Raw genomic sequence first — 16,511 nt, forward strand, 5'->3', positions numbered from 1 at the left:
GGAGCTGCTGCACAGCCAGAAATGGCTTTTCCCTGGATGTAAGGCAGGATGTGACCCGGGGTGGCTTTGTGATTCCATGGAACCCAATCCCCAATTCTCCATCTCCAACAAACCTCTCGGAGTTTTTACAGCAGGAAGAAACCCTGCTGGCAAAGAAAGAAGCTTTAAACCCGAGTTTTACCCTTCCCACAGGTAAACATTACGGGGTTTACAGCTGTGAGGGCTGCAAAGGCTTCTTCAAGCGCACGGTGAGGAAGGACCTGACCTACACGTGCCGGGACAACAAGGACTGCCTGATCGACAAGCGCCAGCGCAACCGCTGCCAGTACTGCCGCTACCAGAAGTGTCTGGCCATGGGCATGAAGAGAGAAGGTAAAGCCTGGCCTGGCCAGGGCACCCACGGGTGCTGCAGGGAGCTTGGTGGGTGCCAAGAGTGTCAAAGTGACAAAAATCTTGGTGTTTTGGTTTCGCGCGCAGACAGAGAGTTTTGTGTTCTCTGGAGCAGCACGGAGTGCCAGAGCAGGGCTTAGGTGATGGGTAAGGACATTTCCACTCCAAACTGGCCTTGGGCACTTCAGCCACAGCTTCTCCTGTGCCAGGCCCTCACCAATGCTGCATTTTTTCTCTCATTGGGAAGAAGAAAGCAATTCGGTCTCTTTAAGATAGCTCTTCCCTTAGTGGAATTTAAATTTAGGATCTAAATGTCCCTGGCAGTGCCTCTTTTAAATGATCTTTTGAAATGCTGACTGTGTCTGTTCTAATCTGCTGGCAGAACAGGCTTTTAGCAGACATGACGTGAGGGTGAGCCCAGTTGTGTGCTGCTTTCTCCCCTTACATCTTCAGAGCCACACTTGCCTCCCTGACAGGCTGATAAAGCCAGCCCTGCTCTGGCCCTGGCCCACAGCTCCAGCCTGGCAGCCTTTGAAGAGCACTCAGGCCTGTCTGGAGCTTTGATTAAACAGGGCAGTGCTGGAGCTGCTCTGAGTGCTGGGCAAACCACGCTGGCTTTGTGGGGTTACCTGAGGACCAAAGTCACCAAGTGTCACAGCTGTCCGTGCTGGGGGGATTGCCAGGGCACCCAGGGGACCTGCTGAGCTTAACCCTTCAGTGCTCAGAACAAACATTCCTGCCCCAGCAGAGCATTAAATGAGATTGAGGCATTCAGGTAATGCAGGAGTGGGGCAGAGCAGTGGGGAATGTTGAATCCCATGGCAGATGTGCAAAGGGATGAAGAAAATCTGATCCCAAACCTGAGCCGTGGGAGACTCAGATCACCAAAAGCTGAGAATTCTCCTGTGAGAATCCCCTGGCACTGCATCCAGAACCTTCCACAGGCAGCTGCAGAGCCAGCTCCCCTCCAGCCCCCCAGAACAAGGTGTGTGGGGCTGGCAGGAGCAGCAGCAGTGCAGGAACTCTGCCACCCCATGAGCTCTGTGCCTGCTGTGATTGCATGGGCAGTGCTGCTAAAAATTACAGGTCCATTAATTAATTTCTAAATGGTGGTGGAAGTCCCCAGGGAGCACGTACAGTGTGAGGACTCTATTAATTCATCTTGATTAACATTATCACAATGAATAGCAAATGAATTCATAATGATCAGACAATTATTTAAAAGTGTGACAGATGGGATCCTGGTGGCTCCAGGAGTGTGCTCAGGCAGTGCTGATGGATCTGGTGAGGGCAGTGCTGGAGAAGGGCAGGAACTGGTGATTTGACAGGCAGATTAGATGATATAGGCATAATCTCCACACAGGGAAAGCTGCAATAACTCCCCTGTCTCTTGTTATAAACCTAAAAAATTCAGTGTCTCACAGAACTGTCTCAGTTGTCCTAAAGCTGAAAGTCAGAAGTTTGATCTTGCTGAGCTCTTTTTGAGCAGCTCTTGAGTTTCTCATGTGATATCCACTGATGGGTCTCTTCCCATTGCTCCCATCCCATCTGACTGGAATTATCCTTACACCACTCCTGCTCCCACCTCTAATTTGGAGAAGAGTTTTGGGCTAAATCCTGCACTGCTAATTCCTTTTGCCTAAATACTCATACCATACTGGCTTTTTATCCTCTACCATAAACTCCTGTATCTTCTAAGTAACAGAACTCAGTTTATGGGCCTCATTTCCCTAAAATCCATCCTGCTCTGGAGACCTGATTTATAGATTCCTGCTGGGAAGTGTCTCTCCTGTGGCCCAGAGGGACTGGGATGTGCTGGAAGCACAACAAAAACCTCAAAGTGAGAGGCAGGGCTGGGGAGCAGTGCTGAGAGCTGCAGGGTGATGCTGGGAGGAGCAGGAGAGCCAAGGTGGTGCTCAGCTTAAAGAGGGTGAAATAAAAGGGGTTATTGGGAGAGAAGTTGGGTTAGAGAAGCAAAATCAGCCTGATGGGGGTTTGGGAGGGTTGGATCCCAGCAGCTGAGGGTTCCCCAGGTGAACATGCCCAGAGGGATGGAACTTGTGCCCAGAAGCAGCAGGGGGGGACAGGGATCCTACAAACCTTGGCTTGGAGTGGGGAGAGGTTGCAGGAGCAGAGGATTCCTCCTGCTGGGTGCATCCCTTGTGGCTGTTCCCTGCTAGAAACACTCCAGGGAGATCCCAGTGCTCACACTGAATGAGCCTCACACTCTCTGAGATACTGCAGCCATAATAAATTAGCAACTGGGAACATTTTTTCCCCCTATGAATTTCTGCCAGCTGTGTAAGGCTTGGGTTTTTTGCACTCTGTCTCCTACTAAATACTGGATAGTCAACAAAATTAAGATTGCCATCAAGGATCCTGACTAATGCAGGGATTATTGTTGTGGGGGTGGCTGTTTGCATCCAGGAGCTGAACTCTGCCTGCTGGATCTGTTCCTCACTGGGGTCTGAGGTGTCTGTGCATCACAGCCTTGGGTTCCAAAGGGAAAAAGGGGAAATGGAATCAGGGAGGGAAGAGCTGGGAGTGAACACTGGGGGGCTTGGGATGGGGGGTCCTGTGTGGCAGGGGGTGACAGCAGAGGTGACAGGGTTGGAGGGGCGTGGTGCAGCTCAGGCTGTCCTGTGGGATGGGATGGCATGGGATGGGATGGGATGGGATGGGATAATGGAATGGGATGGGATCCATGGGATGGGATAGTGGGATGGGATAATAGGGTGGGATAGTGGGATGGGATGAGGTGCCTCCCCAGCAGTTCTGGCAGCCCTTGGGATCACACAGGGAGCAGGAAATACCAGCGAGGAGCCTTTCCCAGGCTCCCTTGGCTGCCTCTCAGGGAGCAGCCCTTGGGAAGCAGCTCCCAGAGCCCTTCCCCAGATGTGAGGGGCTCCTGGGCAGAGCCAGGCAGGAGCTGCTGGGCTGCCCAGCTGGGAGCAGGGCTTGCAGTGCCAGGCTGCAGGCTGGGATGTGGTGCCAGCTGGGTGCAGTGGATGCAGCCTGGAGCCCATCTGGAGAGCAGAGAGCTGCTCTCCTGCAGCACCTGCAGCTCAGGCTGAGCCCAAAGCTGCCTGGCTGAGCCCAAAGCTGTTCCTAAATCCAGGTGCAGGTCCAGTGTGCTGAGATTTAGAGCAGCCAGGACGTGTATCCAGCTGCACTCCTGCTCTCTGACTTCAGGACTTTGTTAAACTCCACAGCCTGAGTTACAGTAATTTCACCATTATAAGCTGCACCATTTTCACTAAAATTTTGGTCTGAACCCAAAGTGCGGCTTATAATCAGGTGTGGCTGATATATGGACAGAGAAGGAAAAGTTGCTGTTTTAGTTTGGAGGACAGGTGTGTGCTGAGAAAGGCAGGAGCTTCTCTTTGAAATGGAGAATGCAAACCCCCTCCCTCCAAATTATTATAATTTTGAAATCAAGGGGCTTTCAGGCAAAGATATGGGAATTAGGAATAACAGTTCTTTTCTAGGGAAATTAAAACAGAAATACAGCACTACAAAGAACAAACCCCAAACCCTGACACAGTCAGAGTACAACCTGACACCCGTCAGGCAGGGTGTTGGCAGCAGTCCCATTCCATGGTGGCTGCATCCTCCTGCAGTGACAGATGTGGCTCAGCTGGAGCAGTGCTCCTGTACAAGGTGCAGTTTCCCTCCGGAGCTCCAGTGGTGATGTGGAGAAATCCGGTTTTCCTCTGGAGTCCAGTGGAGAAAGGGGCTCCCTTAGTGTCCCAAAACCTCTGTTTTTATCTTGGTAAGAAATGTTGGGCTCTTCCCCCTGGCTGGAGCAACTCCCAATGGGATGCAGTAATTTTATCAGTCCCACAGTGGGACTCAATGGCCATGAGCAGAAAATGACTGGCTGGAGGAAGGATGGGCTGTGAAAAGATAAAGAACAATGCCCTGCCTGGTTTCAATGGATGGCCCATTAGCAGAATATCTCCCACAGAGATCAGGATCACTGCCCCACCCTCAACAGATGGTGATAGAACAGACACCTTTGATCACACTCTGTATTGTAACGTGCGGCTTATAATCGTGAAATTACTGTAATTCTCCCTCTTCCTGTGCTTGTGGGTTGGTTTTCCCCCTCTCCCTTGCCAAGCTGAGGGGTTCACCCTATGAAGGGTTAGATTTACAGCATCTCTACAGCCTGGAGACCTTCCCATGTCTCCAGGGAGCTGCTCCATCACTGACTCCAGCGGGACTGGAGTGACTTGTACCTGGTCCCCTGCCAAGGCTCTGCATCCCCTGGAGTTTGGGCCATCCCTCCTTGCCCATCCCTCAGAGGAGCACGAGGAATCTGGGGAGAAAAATCAGGAATTCTTATTTCCACCCCACTGTCAGAGTGAATGTGAAAGCAGGAGAGTGGCCACAGCCTAGTGAAGGGGCAGAGTTCAAGAGCACAGTTATTTTTAGGAGTAATTTTGGAATGGAAAATGTCTTCCAGCTTAATGAGCTTGTTTCTTATATCCTTTTAAAGTGCTGCTCTTTAAACCAGCTGGTTAAATGATGCTGGGTTTGTTTTTTTTGTTGTTTTTAAGGATGCTCTTAGGTTGAGAAAATGGGTTTGGCTTATGGTTTTCTCTCCTTTTGTTGCTGTTTGTTTATACTTCAGTGTCCAGAGAGTGAAGTGAGCTAGAGATTTTTTGCTGTTGTTTTCCAGAGCTAACTGCATGCAAAGGTTTCAATCCACTTTTTAACACTCTCAAGTTACACTTTCTAATTATCACAATGGTATTTTGCATCCCTTAAAAGAATTACAGCGTTCAGTTGAAAATGTTGGAGGGAAAAAAGAAACATTTACTTCATGTGTCACAGCTTTTGAGGTTGTTTACAGTAGCAGAAAGCTGCACCTCTGAAAAAAGGGAGAAAAAAAAGGTGACACAAAAGCAAAGCAGAAGAAACACTGTCTGAATTCGTTTTCTCAGCTGTCTTGGCATTTTGGATATAAACAGGTACCTGGGGCATAAATGCTTCAAGATGCTGATGATGCACAGCAAAGATGTGGCCTCATGAAAGGCAGCAGAGCCCAAAAAACTCCAGTGGGAGAGAAATGGAAATCCCCAGTGACCCCCACCCAGCACCTCATCAATAACAGGATGGGGGAAAAGTAAAAGTGAGCAGGTTTGGGGCTCTCTGGGCTGAGCTTTGCTGCCTCCCCCCTGTACTCTCAGGATGCTGGGTCTGTTTCCCTGAGAAAAAAACTATTTTTGGGGGCAGTGAATTATCCTTTCCTCATGGAAGGTACCAACTCCCACCCTGCTGCTCCTGCAGGGATGGGTTTTCATCCCAAAAAGTTCTGTATTGACACTGGGGGAGTGTCAGTGGAGCTGCTGTAGCCCCCAGGTGTCTCCCAGCAAACAAACCAACCTGTGGAAAATCCTTTGGGCTTCTCCCTCCCTGCCCTGACATTCCTTGGGCACAGAAGTGCAGTGCCCATGAGCATGGCCACCTTTGCAATGGGCTCAAACCTGCTTTTTTAGCCATCAGATGCTGCCCCATGAGCAAAGCCAGGGTGTGCAGCGTGGTGTGGACACCTGCAGAGGATGGATCTGGCATTTTGGCACGTCAGCCCTCGGGCTTGGAGAGCTGAGCCTCATCTGCAACCCACAGGAGGAGACATTTGGGATTTTAGAGACACGAGAGGTCACCAAGGAGTGGCTTGGACACATGGGGCTCCATGTCTTGCTGTACCATGGCCTGGGGAGGTGCAGATGGGCTGGAGAAGCTCAAGATGAAACATGACAGCAATTGGCCTGAGGCAAGTACAGACCAAATCAGGCAGAATAACAGGAGAGGCTCTTCATCAGGTGCCACAGAAAACACAGGCTTCTGTCCTTGGCTCGGCTCAGACATAGCTGGAGGAGGTGGGGCTGCCTCTCTGAGCTCTCAGACTGCATCTTTTTTCTCCTCAAGTGGATTGCAAGGTTCAAATGCTTCCCTTATGCTCAGAAAACCAGCCTGGAAAAGCTCTCAGCAATTCGAGGCTCCTTGAAGAAAAACAAAAGCATTGGCACAGCCATCAGCAGGGAGTGTGGGCTCAGCCCTGGGGACAGCCTTGCAGGAGAGGGATTTGTGGGATGGAGCAAGCCAAATTCCTGCCTCACTCCTGCACTTGAGGTGGACAGATCCATGCTGTTCATCAAAAGCTGTGCCAGCCTCAGCACCAGGAAAACCAGCATCAGTTGGGAAGCTGAGAAGAACGAGCTCATTCCCATTTTGGTGTCACCAGACAAGCTGCCATGCAGCTGCCACCTTGGTGTTTCTCTTCTTAAAAGCATAAATGACAACCAAACCCACAAAGAAACGCAGTTCCCAGATCAGATCTGTCCAAAAATGTGTTTTTGTCATTTCCACTGTGGTTTATTTGACTAATCCTCAGTGGGAGAGGGGAGTGCACTCCAGGGATGAAGTTCCAGGTCTGCAGGGTGAGGGGTCTGCTCAGTGCTGGGGATTTTCCCAGATTTCCTTGGTAAAAACCCGCTTGTCCTTCTCTCCTTCCCTCTGTTCTATGTGTTGTTTTTTTTCCTACACAGTCCCCATTTTTTTCCTGGGATGGTGATGTGTCCCTCAGCACCTCTGTTGAGGAGCAACAGCTTGTCAGGTGTTCAGCAGCTCCAGGGAAATGGTGGTGGCAGGAAATCCAGAGATTTTTCACTGGGTTGTGCCTGTAGGGATTGGGGATGCAGAGGACTCTCCTAAAAACGTGACTGTGAGTGACTGGCAGCTCTGGGACATTGTCCCTGCTCCTTGGATCTCTACCCAGCTCTGCTGAGTTTCTGAAACCAGGATGGCAGCACCTGCAGGGAATGCAAGTCTTGGAACCCAGAGAATCCATGAGTGTGGAGTTCCAGGTGCAAATCCCTGCACCTTTCAGGATGGATGGATGGATGATGGATGGATGGATGATGGATGATGGATGGATGGATGGATGGATGAGGGATGGATGATGGATGGATGGATGGATGATGGAGGGATGGATGGATGATGGATGGATGAGGGATGGATGGATGATGGATGGATGGATGGATGGATGGATGATGGATGGATGGATGATGGATGGATGATGGATGATGGATGGATGATGGATGGATGGATGATGGATGATGGATGGATGATGGATGGATGATGGATGATGGATGGATGATGGATGGATGGATGATGGATGATGGATGGATGGATGGATGGATGATGGATGATGGATGGATGGATGATGGATGGATGATGGATGGATGAGGGATGGATGATGGATGGATGGATGGATGATGGAGGGATGGATGGATGATGGATGGATGAGGGATGGATGGATGATGGATGGATGGATGGATGGATGGATGGATGATGGATGGATGGATGATGGATGATGGATGGATGATGGATGGATGGATGATGGATGATGGATGGATGGATGGATGATGGATGATGGATGGATGGATGATGGATGGATGATGGATGGATGAGGGATGGATGATGGATGGATGGATGGATGATGGAGGGATGGATGGATGATGGATGGATGGATGGATGGATGGATGATGGAGGGATGGATGATGGATGGATGGATGATGGATGGATGGATGATGGATGGATGATGGATGGATGAGGGATGGATGGATGGATGGATGATGGATGAATGGATGATGGATGATGGATGATGGATGGATGGATGATGGATGGATGGATGATGGATGGATGGATGATGATGGATGGATGGATGGATGAAGTGATCCCACCCTTGTCCTGCTGTTGGAGGCTGTCTGGACAGCAGGGTGTAGCAGAGCAGGTCCCTCCCTGGCAAGGGCTGGGTTTATCTGTGGCTGCTGGGTGGGGCTGTGCCCTCTGCTGTGCCCAGTGTCACTGCTGCCACAGCAGCTGTGCCAGGCTGTGCAGGGGGCTGAGCTGGCTGGGTCAGTGTCCCCTGCACCAATTCTGTGCTGCAGCAGCTCCCAGTCCAGATCAATACAAAGAACTCCTTAGGTGTCTGATCTGTGCCCATCTGTCTCTCCTATCAGCTGGGCTCAGCCTGATCACAAGTGCTGTGAGATCCTCTCCTAAACCCCTGAAGTGTGTCTGACTCTTCAGGCCAGGAGTGGGGCACTGATGAGGTTCAGATTTACAGACTGGAAGGCTCAATAGTCCCTGTCTGCCCAGACCTCTGCAGTGCTGTGCCACAAATCCCAGCCTGGGGATGTGGTTTTGGGGTTAACACCGTGGTGGAGTCACCCCAGTGATCCCAGCTTTGCTCCTTCATCCTTGAGAGCTGCTGCAAATCTCCTTCAGCACTTTGGCATTTAAGTCTTTTTATAAGATCCCATTTGTTGAGGGTTTGCTTTTCTCTCAGGCTCTTGTGTTATTTAGTAGGTGTTTCATCTCCTCTAATGTGCCCAGAGGAATCTTGGTGCATCTGTGCTGCTGAGGAAGGGTTGGCATTAAGCAAAAACTTCCCTCTTTCTGATAATTGCAGAAGCAGGAGTGGGGTTGGAGGGGTGAAATTAAAGCAGGGTTTTATGATGGCTTGAAAAAGCAGAAGAATCCACACCAGATGGACAAAAGCCACGACACAAATGTGAATTTACCTGGCTCTGGCAGCCCAGCAGACAATGTTGGTGGGCCTGGGGAGCCTCTGCAGCCCAGAGGAGTTTGTAGAAAAGAATCTTTTGCCTTTTTGCATAACAGCTTTCACATGGAAGAGTCTGAGCTCTGTCTGAGCAAACAGCAGTGCTGAGGGAAGGGAGTGAGAGGGCTGGGAATCAGCCCCAGGAGCTGAGTTAATGGGATCAACAAACAACCAGAGAGGGCTCCTTTAGCCTGTCTCAGTTTCCTGGATTTTATTTTATTTTATTTTATTTTATTTTATGTTATTTTATTTTATTTTATTTTATTTTATTTTATTTTATTTTTCCCCTAGAGTTTTGTATGTAGGGTTTGGTTTTGCACTTGGCATAGAGCTGATGGTCTGAGAAGCCTCACTGTGTTACAGACAGCTCTGGTTTCCCCCAGACATTATCTGAACATCCCATAAGCAGCTTCAAGTGCAGCAGGGAGGGAGTGCCGGGGTAATTGTCAATAAATAAATGGAAATGTGCTGTGGGAAACAATGGTGTGTGGAAAATTGTGGGATTTAGGGTCTGTGACAAGGAGATGGAGAGACTTCCCACTGCAACTGCACAGAGCTGCTTTCCAGGGGTAGGAAAAGCATGTGCAGGTTTCCAGGGGAGGTGATTAATAATAATAATAATGTTATTAGCATCTAATAAGTGTTTTTCATCTCAGAGCTGCTCAGATATAACTCATCAGCATGTGACAGGCTGCTGGAGGGATCATTCCCACCCCACAGGATTTGGGACAGGTCTCTCCTGTCTGTTTGGGGCTTGCCCCAAGCCAGAGGCAGGATGGAGATTTGCATGGAGCTCCTGTCCCACGGGAGCTGGGCCAGGGAGCAGGAGAGGGGCAGGGCATGGGTGGGAAATTCAGCCCTGCCAGCCTCAGAGGTGCCTGAGCTCTGCATTTCTGCATTTCTCTGTTTCTCTTCTCTTTAGGATTCCCTGATTCTACCTCTTCCCCCATGCAGAGACTCGAAGAGTTGCTTCCTTTGTGGTGCTTTCCTTCATTTCTCTTTAACCTTTTTATTTCCAGGGCCTGTCCCTCTGCAGAGAAGGCAGGGTCATCCCCTCTCCCTGCTCATTTTTGAGCTGATTTCCCAGGCTGGGGCTGTTCCCTAAACCTCACATTCCCTGGGATATCCCAGGTTAGGGGTGCTCCATAAACCTCACATTTCCTGGGGTATCCCAGGCTGAGTTTGCTCCCCAAACCTCACATTCCCAGGAATTTCCTGGGCTGGGATTCTTCTCCAAACCTCACATTCCCTGGGATATTCCAGGCTGGAGCTGCTCCCCAAACCTCACATTCCCAGGGATTTCCCAAACTGGGGCTGCTCCATAAATTTCACATTCCCTGAGATATTCCAGGCTGGGGCTGCTCCATAAACCTCACATTCCCTGGGGTATTCCAGGCTGGGTTTGCTCCCCAAACCTCACATTCCCTGTGGTATCCCAGGCTGGGTTTTGTCCCCAAACCTCACATTCCCTGGGATATTCCAGGCTGGGGTTCTTCCCCAAACCTCACATTCCCTGGGATTTCCCAGGCTAGGGGTGCTCCCCAAATCTCACATTCCCTGGGATATCTCAGGCTGAGTTTGCTCCCCAAACCTCACATTCCCAGGGATTTCCCAGGCTGGGGCTGCTCCATAAATTTCACATTCCCTGGGGTATCCCAGGCTGGGTTTGCTCCCCAAACCTCACATTCCCTGGGATATCTCAGGCTGGGGTTCTTCCCCAAACCTCACATTCCCAGGGATATCCCAGGCTAGGGGTGCTCCCCAAATCTCACATTCCCTGGGATATTCCAGGCTGGGATACTGAGAGCAGACATAGAGGGAGGTGCTGATCCTGCAGGATGCTTTGGTGTTTCATGGCCACCTGTGGGGACCTGGGGGTGCCACTGGCACTGACTTTGTCCCCTCTGTGTCACCTCCAGCCGTGCAGGAGGAGAGGCAGCGGGGCAAGGACCGCAACGAGAACGAGGTGGAGTCCACGAGCAGCGCCAACGAGGACATGCCCGTGGAGAAGATCCTGGAGGCTGAGCTTGCTGTGGAGCCAAAGACAGAGACCTACATCGAGGCAAACATGGGCCTGACACCCAGCTCGGTGAGGCACCTGCTCAGCCCCACGTTTGGGACATCAGGAGTGGCCAGGAGGGCACAGAGGGGTTGTGCTGTGTGGGGAAAGAATCAGCTCAGAAATTCAGTTCTTGACATAAGAGTGGGCTGTGGGACATCAGGAGTGGCCATGAGGACATTGTGCAAAAAGAACCAGCTCAGAAATTCAGTTCTTGACATGGGAGTGGGCTGTGGGACATCAGGAGTGGCTATGAGGGCACTGGGACATACAGGGGTTGTGCTATGTGGGGAAAGAATCAGCTCAGAAATTCAGTTCTTGACATAAGAACTGGCTGTGGGACATCAGGAGTGGCCATGGGGATACAGGGGTTGTGCTGTGTGGGGAAAGAACCAGCTCAGAAATTCAGTTCTTGACAGAAAGGCTGGCTGTGGGACATCAGGAGTCGCCATGGGGACATCAGGAGTGGCCACGAGGACATTGTGCAAAAAGAACCAGCTCAGAAATTCAATTCTTGATGTAAGAGCTGGCTGTGGGACATCAGGAGTGGCCATGAGGACATTGTACAAAAAGAACCAGCTCAGAAATTCAGTTCTAGACAGAATAGCTGGCTGTGGGACATCAGGAGTGCTCATGAGGACACTGGGACACAGAGGGGTTGTGCTGTGTGAGGAAAGAATCAGCTCAGAAATGCAATTCTTGGCATAAGAACTGGCTGTGGGACGTCAGGAGTGGCCATGAGGACATTGTGCAAAAAGAACCAGCTCAGAAATTCAGTTCTTGACATGGGAGTGGGCTGTGGGACATCAGGAGTGGCCATGAGGGCACTGGGACACAGAGGGGTTGTGCTGTGTGGGGAAAAAAACAGCTCAGAAATGCAATTCTTGACATAAGAACTGGCTGTGGGACATGAGGAGTAGCCATGAGGACATTGTGCAAAAAGAACCAGCTCAGAAATGCAATTCTTGACGTAAGAGCTGGCTGTGGGACATCAGGAGTGGCCATGGGGACATCAGGGGTGGCCATGAGGACACGGGGGTTGTGCTCTGTACAAAAAGAACCAGCTCAGAAATTCAGTTCTTGACATAGGAGCTGGCTGTGGGACATCAGGAGTGGCCATGAGGACACAGGGGTTGTGCTCTGTACAAAAAGAACCAGCTCAGAAATTCAGTTCTTGGCTCTGTGTCAGCTCAGCAGAGCCAGCAGAGTTTGGTGGCTTCTGTCCCACAGCCACAGGGGAGGAAGAGGTGCTGTAAGGAATAATTAAAAGGGCTCACAGGGAAGATTTTATTGTGAAGAACAGCCCTCAGTGCTGAAAGGCAGGAAGACAGCTCTGAAGAGCTTGGAGTCCAACTGAGGCAGACCTGTGTGGCTGAAGTGCCAAGAGATAAGAGCTGGAGAATGAGGGTGTGACTTCTCAGGTGCAGAATTATGCAACTGCTTGGCTCTGAGGAGAGAAAACCTGGAGAAATTTGCCTAGAACTTGGCTTTCAAGTTCTTCTCCCAGTTAGGAACTTTCATTAAAACTGGGCCTGCTTGGGGCATCTGCACCAGGGTGTTGAGTGCACGAAAGAGGGGTGGCAGGGGAGTGGGACAGGAGCAGCCTGGGCTGGTGCAAAGTGTCCCTGGCTGTGGCAGGGGGTTGGAGTGAGATGGTTTTGGGGTCCCTTCCAACCCAAACCACTCTGGGATTCTATGGAGAGTGAGGGAAAGTGTTCTGGGCCCTTTCCTGTGAGATTCCCTTATCAAAAGGGAGAAATCTCCCTGCAAAGCAGCAGCTCCTAACGTGAGAGCCAAACCCTCCTCTGGAATTCCATTTCTAGGACAGACCCTCTGCAGCCTAGGCAGGATTTGGGATGCAGTCCCCACCCCTCCATAGCCCCTTTTCCTGTGAAAACAGTGGGAATAGAGGAATTCCTCTGAAAAACAGCAGTGGAGGCTTGAATGGGGAGCATCTTCTGGTGCCACAGAGTCCTTTGAGGATTCTACCAAGAGAGCAGGCTCATGCACTGAAATATCCCTGTGCACTTCTGAGGCTGAGCTGATGAAATGCAGCTATCCCAAGCAAGTGCAAGGAGTCTGCAGTGTGTATTTTCTGTTCCAACAACACTTTTATCTGGCTCTTTATGTGAGGCTTGGAGGGTTTGGGTCAGAAATGCCTTCCCATGGCAGTGGGTTGGAAATGGAGCATTTTAGGGTCACTTCCAGCAGAATTCTGAGAGTCTGTGAGGGATCTGAGAGGCAGGAAAAAGTCAGACTGGCTTTTGGGGATGCTCTTTTTGCAAAGGCATGTTTTGCTGGCATTCCTTAGGTGGCTCTTGGGCATACAAAGCTTTGTGGTGTGGACAGAGGCAATCCCTGGGTGAAACTCTCCAGAATCAGGTACAGAATCATGTGCAGAATCATGTGCAGAATCAGGCATAGAGTCAGTCAGGTACAGAGTCAAAAATCAGGTACAGGTCCAAAATCAATCAGGTCCAGAATCAATCAGGTCCAGAATTATGTACAGAATCAGGTACAGAATCAATCAGGTACAGAGTCAGGTCCAGAATCAAGTCCAGAATCAATCAGGTTCAGAATTATCTACAGAATCAATCAGGTACAGAGTCAGGTCCAAAATCAGGTCCAGAATCAAGTCCAGAATCAATCTGGTCCAGAATCAATCAGGTCCAGAATCAATCAGCTACAAATCCTCACCCGTATTTAAGAGGAGGATCCCATCATCACGAGGCTGTAAAGTGCTTTTTTTTTTTTTTTTTTTTTTTGGAGGAGTTAGTGAGTGGCTCAGAGAGGCTCTGACTACTCTCAGGATTAAAAATCCTTCGGGGAGCTGGAGCCAGCGTTGTGCTGCCTTGAAAACAAACCCCAGAGAGGAGCTGAAATAAATGGCTTCGTCTGGCACCAAATTGAAAGCCGGTTCCTGCATAATTCAGCAGGCATTGCTGTGAACAAGGATGTGTGTTGCATCTAAATAGAAGCAGGAGCCTTGTTGAAGTGCCCTATTATTGTCAAGCCCACGAGGTGACATTTGTAGCAGGTTTAGCAGATGGATGAGATCAGCAGCTCTGGTGAGGAGGCCACCACAGGATGAGGAGAGGGGAGACAGAGGAGCTGCCTCCCTCCCCCAGAGCCCAGGTGATGGAAAGGCAGACAAATCCAGGCCCTGATAAACAGGGGAGAGAACACGAGCTGTTTTCTTGGCTGCTTTGATTTGTGTCTCTGCACCTCAGGCCAGCTGTTGGTGACCTGCAGGGACATTTCCAGCTGGCTGGAAATGATTTAGGTGTGATTTAGGGATTGGCACCTTTGTCTCCCTCATAGAATGGGTTAGAAGGGACCTTAAAGTGATCTTTCATGGGCAGGGACATTTCCACTGTCCCAGGCTGCTCCAAGCTCCATCCAGCCTGGCCTTGGGCACTTCCAGGGATCCAGGGGCAGCCACAGCTGCTCTAGGCAGGACTTCCCCACCCTCCCAGAGAAGGATTTTCCCTAATATCTCTTTCAGTTCAAACCCCATTCTCCTTGTCCATGCTCTTGTGGCTGTCACTGTGTCCCTGCCCCATGCCCTGGGGATTCAGGCTCCTGTAAGGCACAGCCTGGGGATGGGAAATGGGAAAGGCACAGCCTGTACTGAGAGCTGTCCTCCTCAAGGTCTTAACTGGCCTTTGGATGTGTGGTTTCAAGTCCCCACTTTCTGGGAGATGCCCCCAGTTTTCCAGCAGGATCAGGTGCCCTTTGGCTGTGTCACACCCCGGCACTGTGCCCTTGCTATTTACTGCAGGGGGGATTTGCTTTCCCTGCACAGGGAGGGTTTCCAGCACTGCCATTCCCCTCCCACAGCCAGGCAGGGCCCTCTGGACACTTTTAGCTGCTTCTCACCCTGCAGTGATCAGGTTCTGCCAGGAAGAGCTGTGGTGGTTCCAGGAATTGCCATCTGAGGTGGAACTGAAGCTGAGGATGAGGCTTTGGAGCACCAGGGGTTGGGGACAGCTTGTGCTGCCAGTGCAAGGACAGCCAGGAGCCAGCCCTGATGAAAGCTCTGCCAAAAAATCATCCAATTTACCTGAATTATGTGAATTGTGGAGCTCTGCTTGTTGCTGCAAGGGGTTGGGAGCAGGGGGTCTCCCACCAACCATGATCCCCATCCCACCTCACTGGCATGCCAGGATTCTCCTGGCTGAGCAAGCTGGGATAACCTGAGGTGGGGATGTTCATGGTGTCCCTTCTCTCCTCCCTGCATCTGAATATCAACACTCCCTGTGCTTCCAGTGGAGCACTGGACCCTGCAAAGCTCCTCAGGTGCAGAATCAGGTACAGAATCAGATACAGAATCAGTCAGGTACAGAAAAGGTGCAGAATCAGGTACAGAATCAATCTGGTACAGAATCAGGAGCAGAATCAGGTACAGAATGAGTCAGGTACAGAATGAGGTAGAGAATCAATCAGGTACAGAATCAGGTAAAAATCAGATACAGAATCAGGTACAAAATCAATCAGGTGCAGAATTAATCAGGTACTGAATCAGGTACAGAATCTGATACAGAATCAGTCAGGTGCCAAATCAATCAGGTACAGAATCAATCAGGTACAGAATTAATCAGGGACAGAATCAGGTACAGAATCAGGTACAGAATCTGATACAGAATCAGGTACCAAATCAATCAGGTAGAGAATCAATCAGGTACAGAAACAATCAGGTACAGAATCAGTCAGGTACAGAATCAGGTACAGAATCAGGTACAGAATCAGTCAGGTACAGAATCAGGTACAGAATTAATCAGGGACAGAATCAGGTACAGAATGAGGTACAGAATTAATCAGGTACAGAATCAGGTACAGAATCTGATACAGAATCAGGTACCAAATCAATCAGGTAGAGAATCAATCAGGTACAGAATTAATCAGGGACAGAATCAGGTACAAAATCAGGTACAGGATCAGTCAGGTACAGAATCTGGTACAGAATCAGTCAGGTACAGAATGAGTCAGGTACAGAATCAGGTACAGAACCAATCAAAACTTCAGGTTTTTCCCATTGTCCAGAGGAAATCCCTTCTGATCTCCTTCTCCCAGCCCTGCTCAGGTCTCTGTGCTCAGGGAGGAGCCCCAGCTCCCTGGCAGTGGGGCTGCCCTGCCCTTGCAGCCCTGGGGGAGCTGCTGGAGGGGGGCAGGACAAGGGGGGCACGTCCCTGCAGCGGTGCCAGCCTGTGCCCATCCATCTCTGCACACGACAGGTGGAAATACCCCCAAGGCAGGTGCCCTGAGCTTGCCAAATCCTGGCTATTTTAAGCCTGGAGAATGGGAGATGGAGGCACAGAGCTTTGGGTTTGCTGCCAGGGGTGTGGGGCACGGCTCAGAGGGGCTGGGGGTGGCTTGGCAGCCTGGGAGGGGGCTCTGCCATGGGTTCCACTGCCATTCCTGTCT

General features: G+C 50.5%; 1 protein-coding gene across 1 annotated transcript in view; it reads left to right on the plus strand.

Annotated features, from left to right (window-relative positions):
* Nucleotides 1-16,511, plus strand: part of RXRA (retinoid X receptor alpha) — a 106,811-nt gene that overhangs the window by 76,594 nt on the left and 13,706 nt on the right. The window contains exons 4-5 of the mRNA XM_033077867.1: nucleotides 193-372; nucleotides 10,948-11,117. Of these exons, the coding sequence (XP_032933758.1) occupies nucleotides 193-372; nucleotides 10,948-11,117 (350 nt within the window). The remainder of the gene's footprint in view (nucleotides 1-192; nucleotides 373-10,947; nucleotides 11,118-16,511) is intronic.

Source organism: Catharus ustulatus, chromosome 21 (assembly GCF_009819885.2).
Source record: "Catharus ustulatus isolate bCatUst1 chromosome 21, bCatUst1.pri.v2, whole genome shotgun sequence".
Lineage (NCBI taxonomy): Eukaryota > Metazoa > Chordata > Aves > Passeriformes > Turdidae > Catharus > Catharus ustulatus.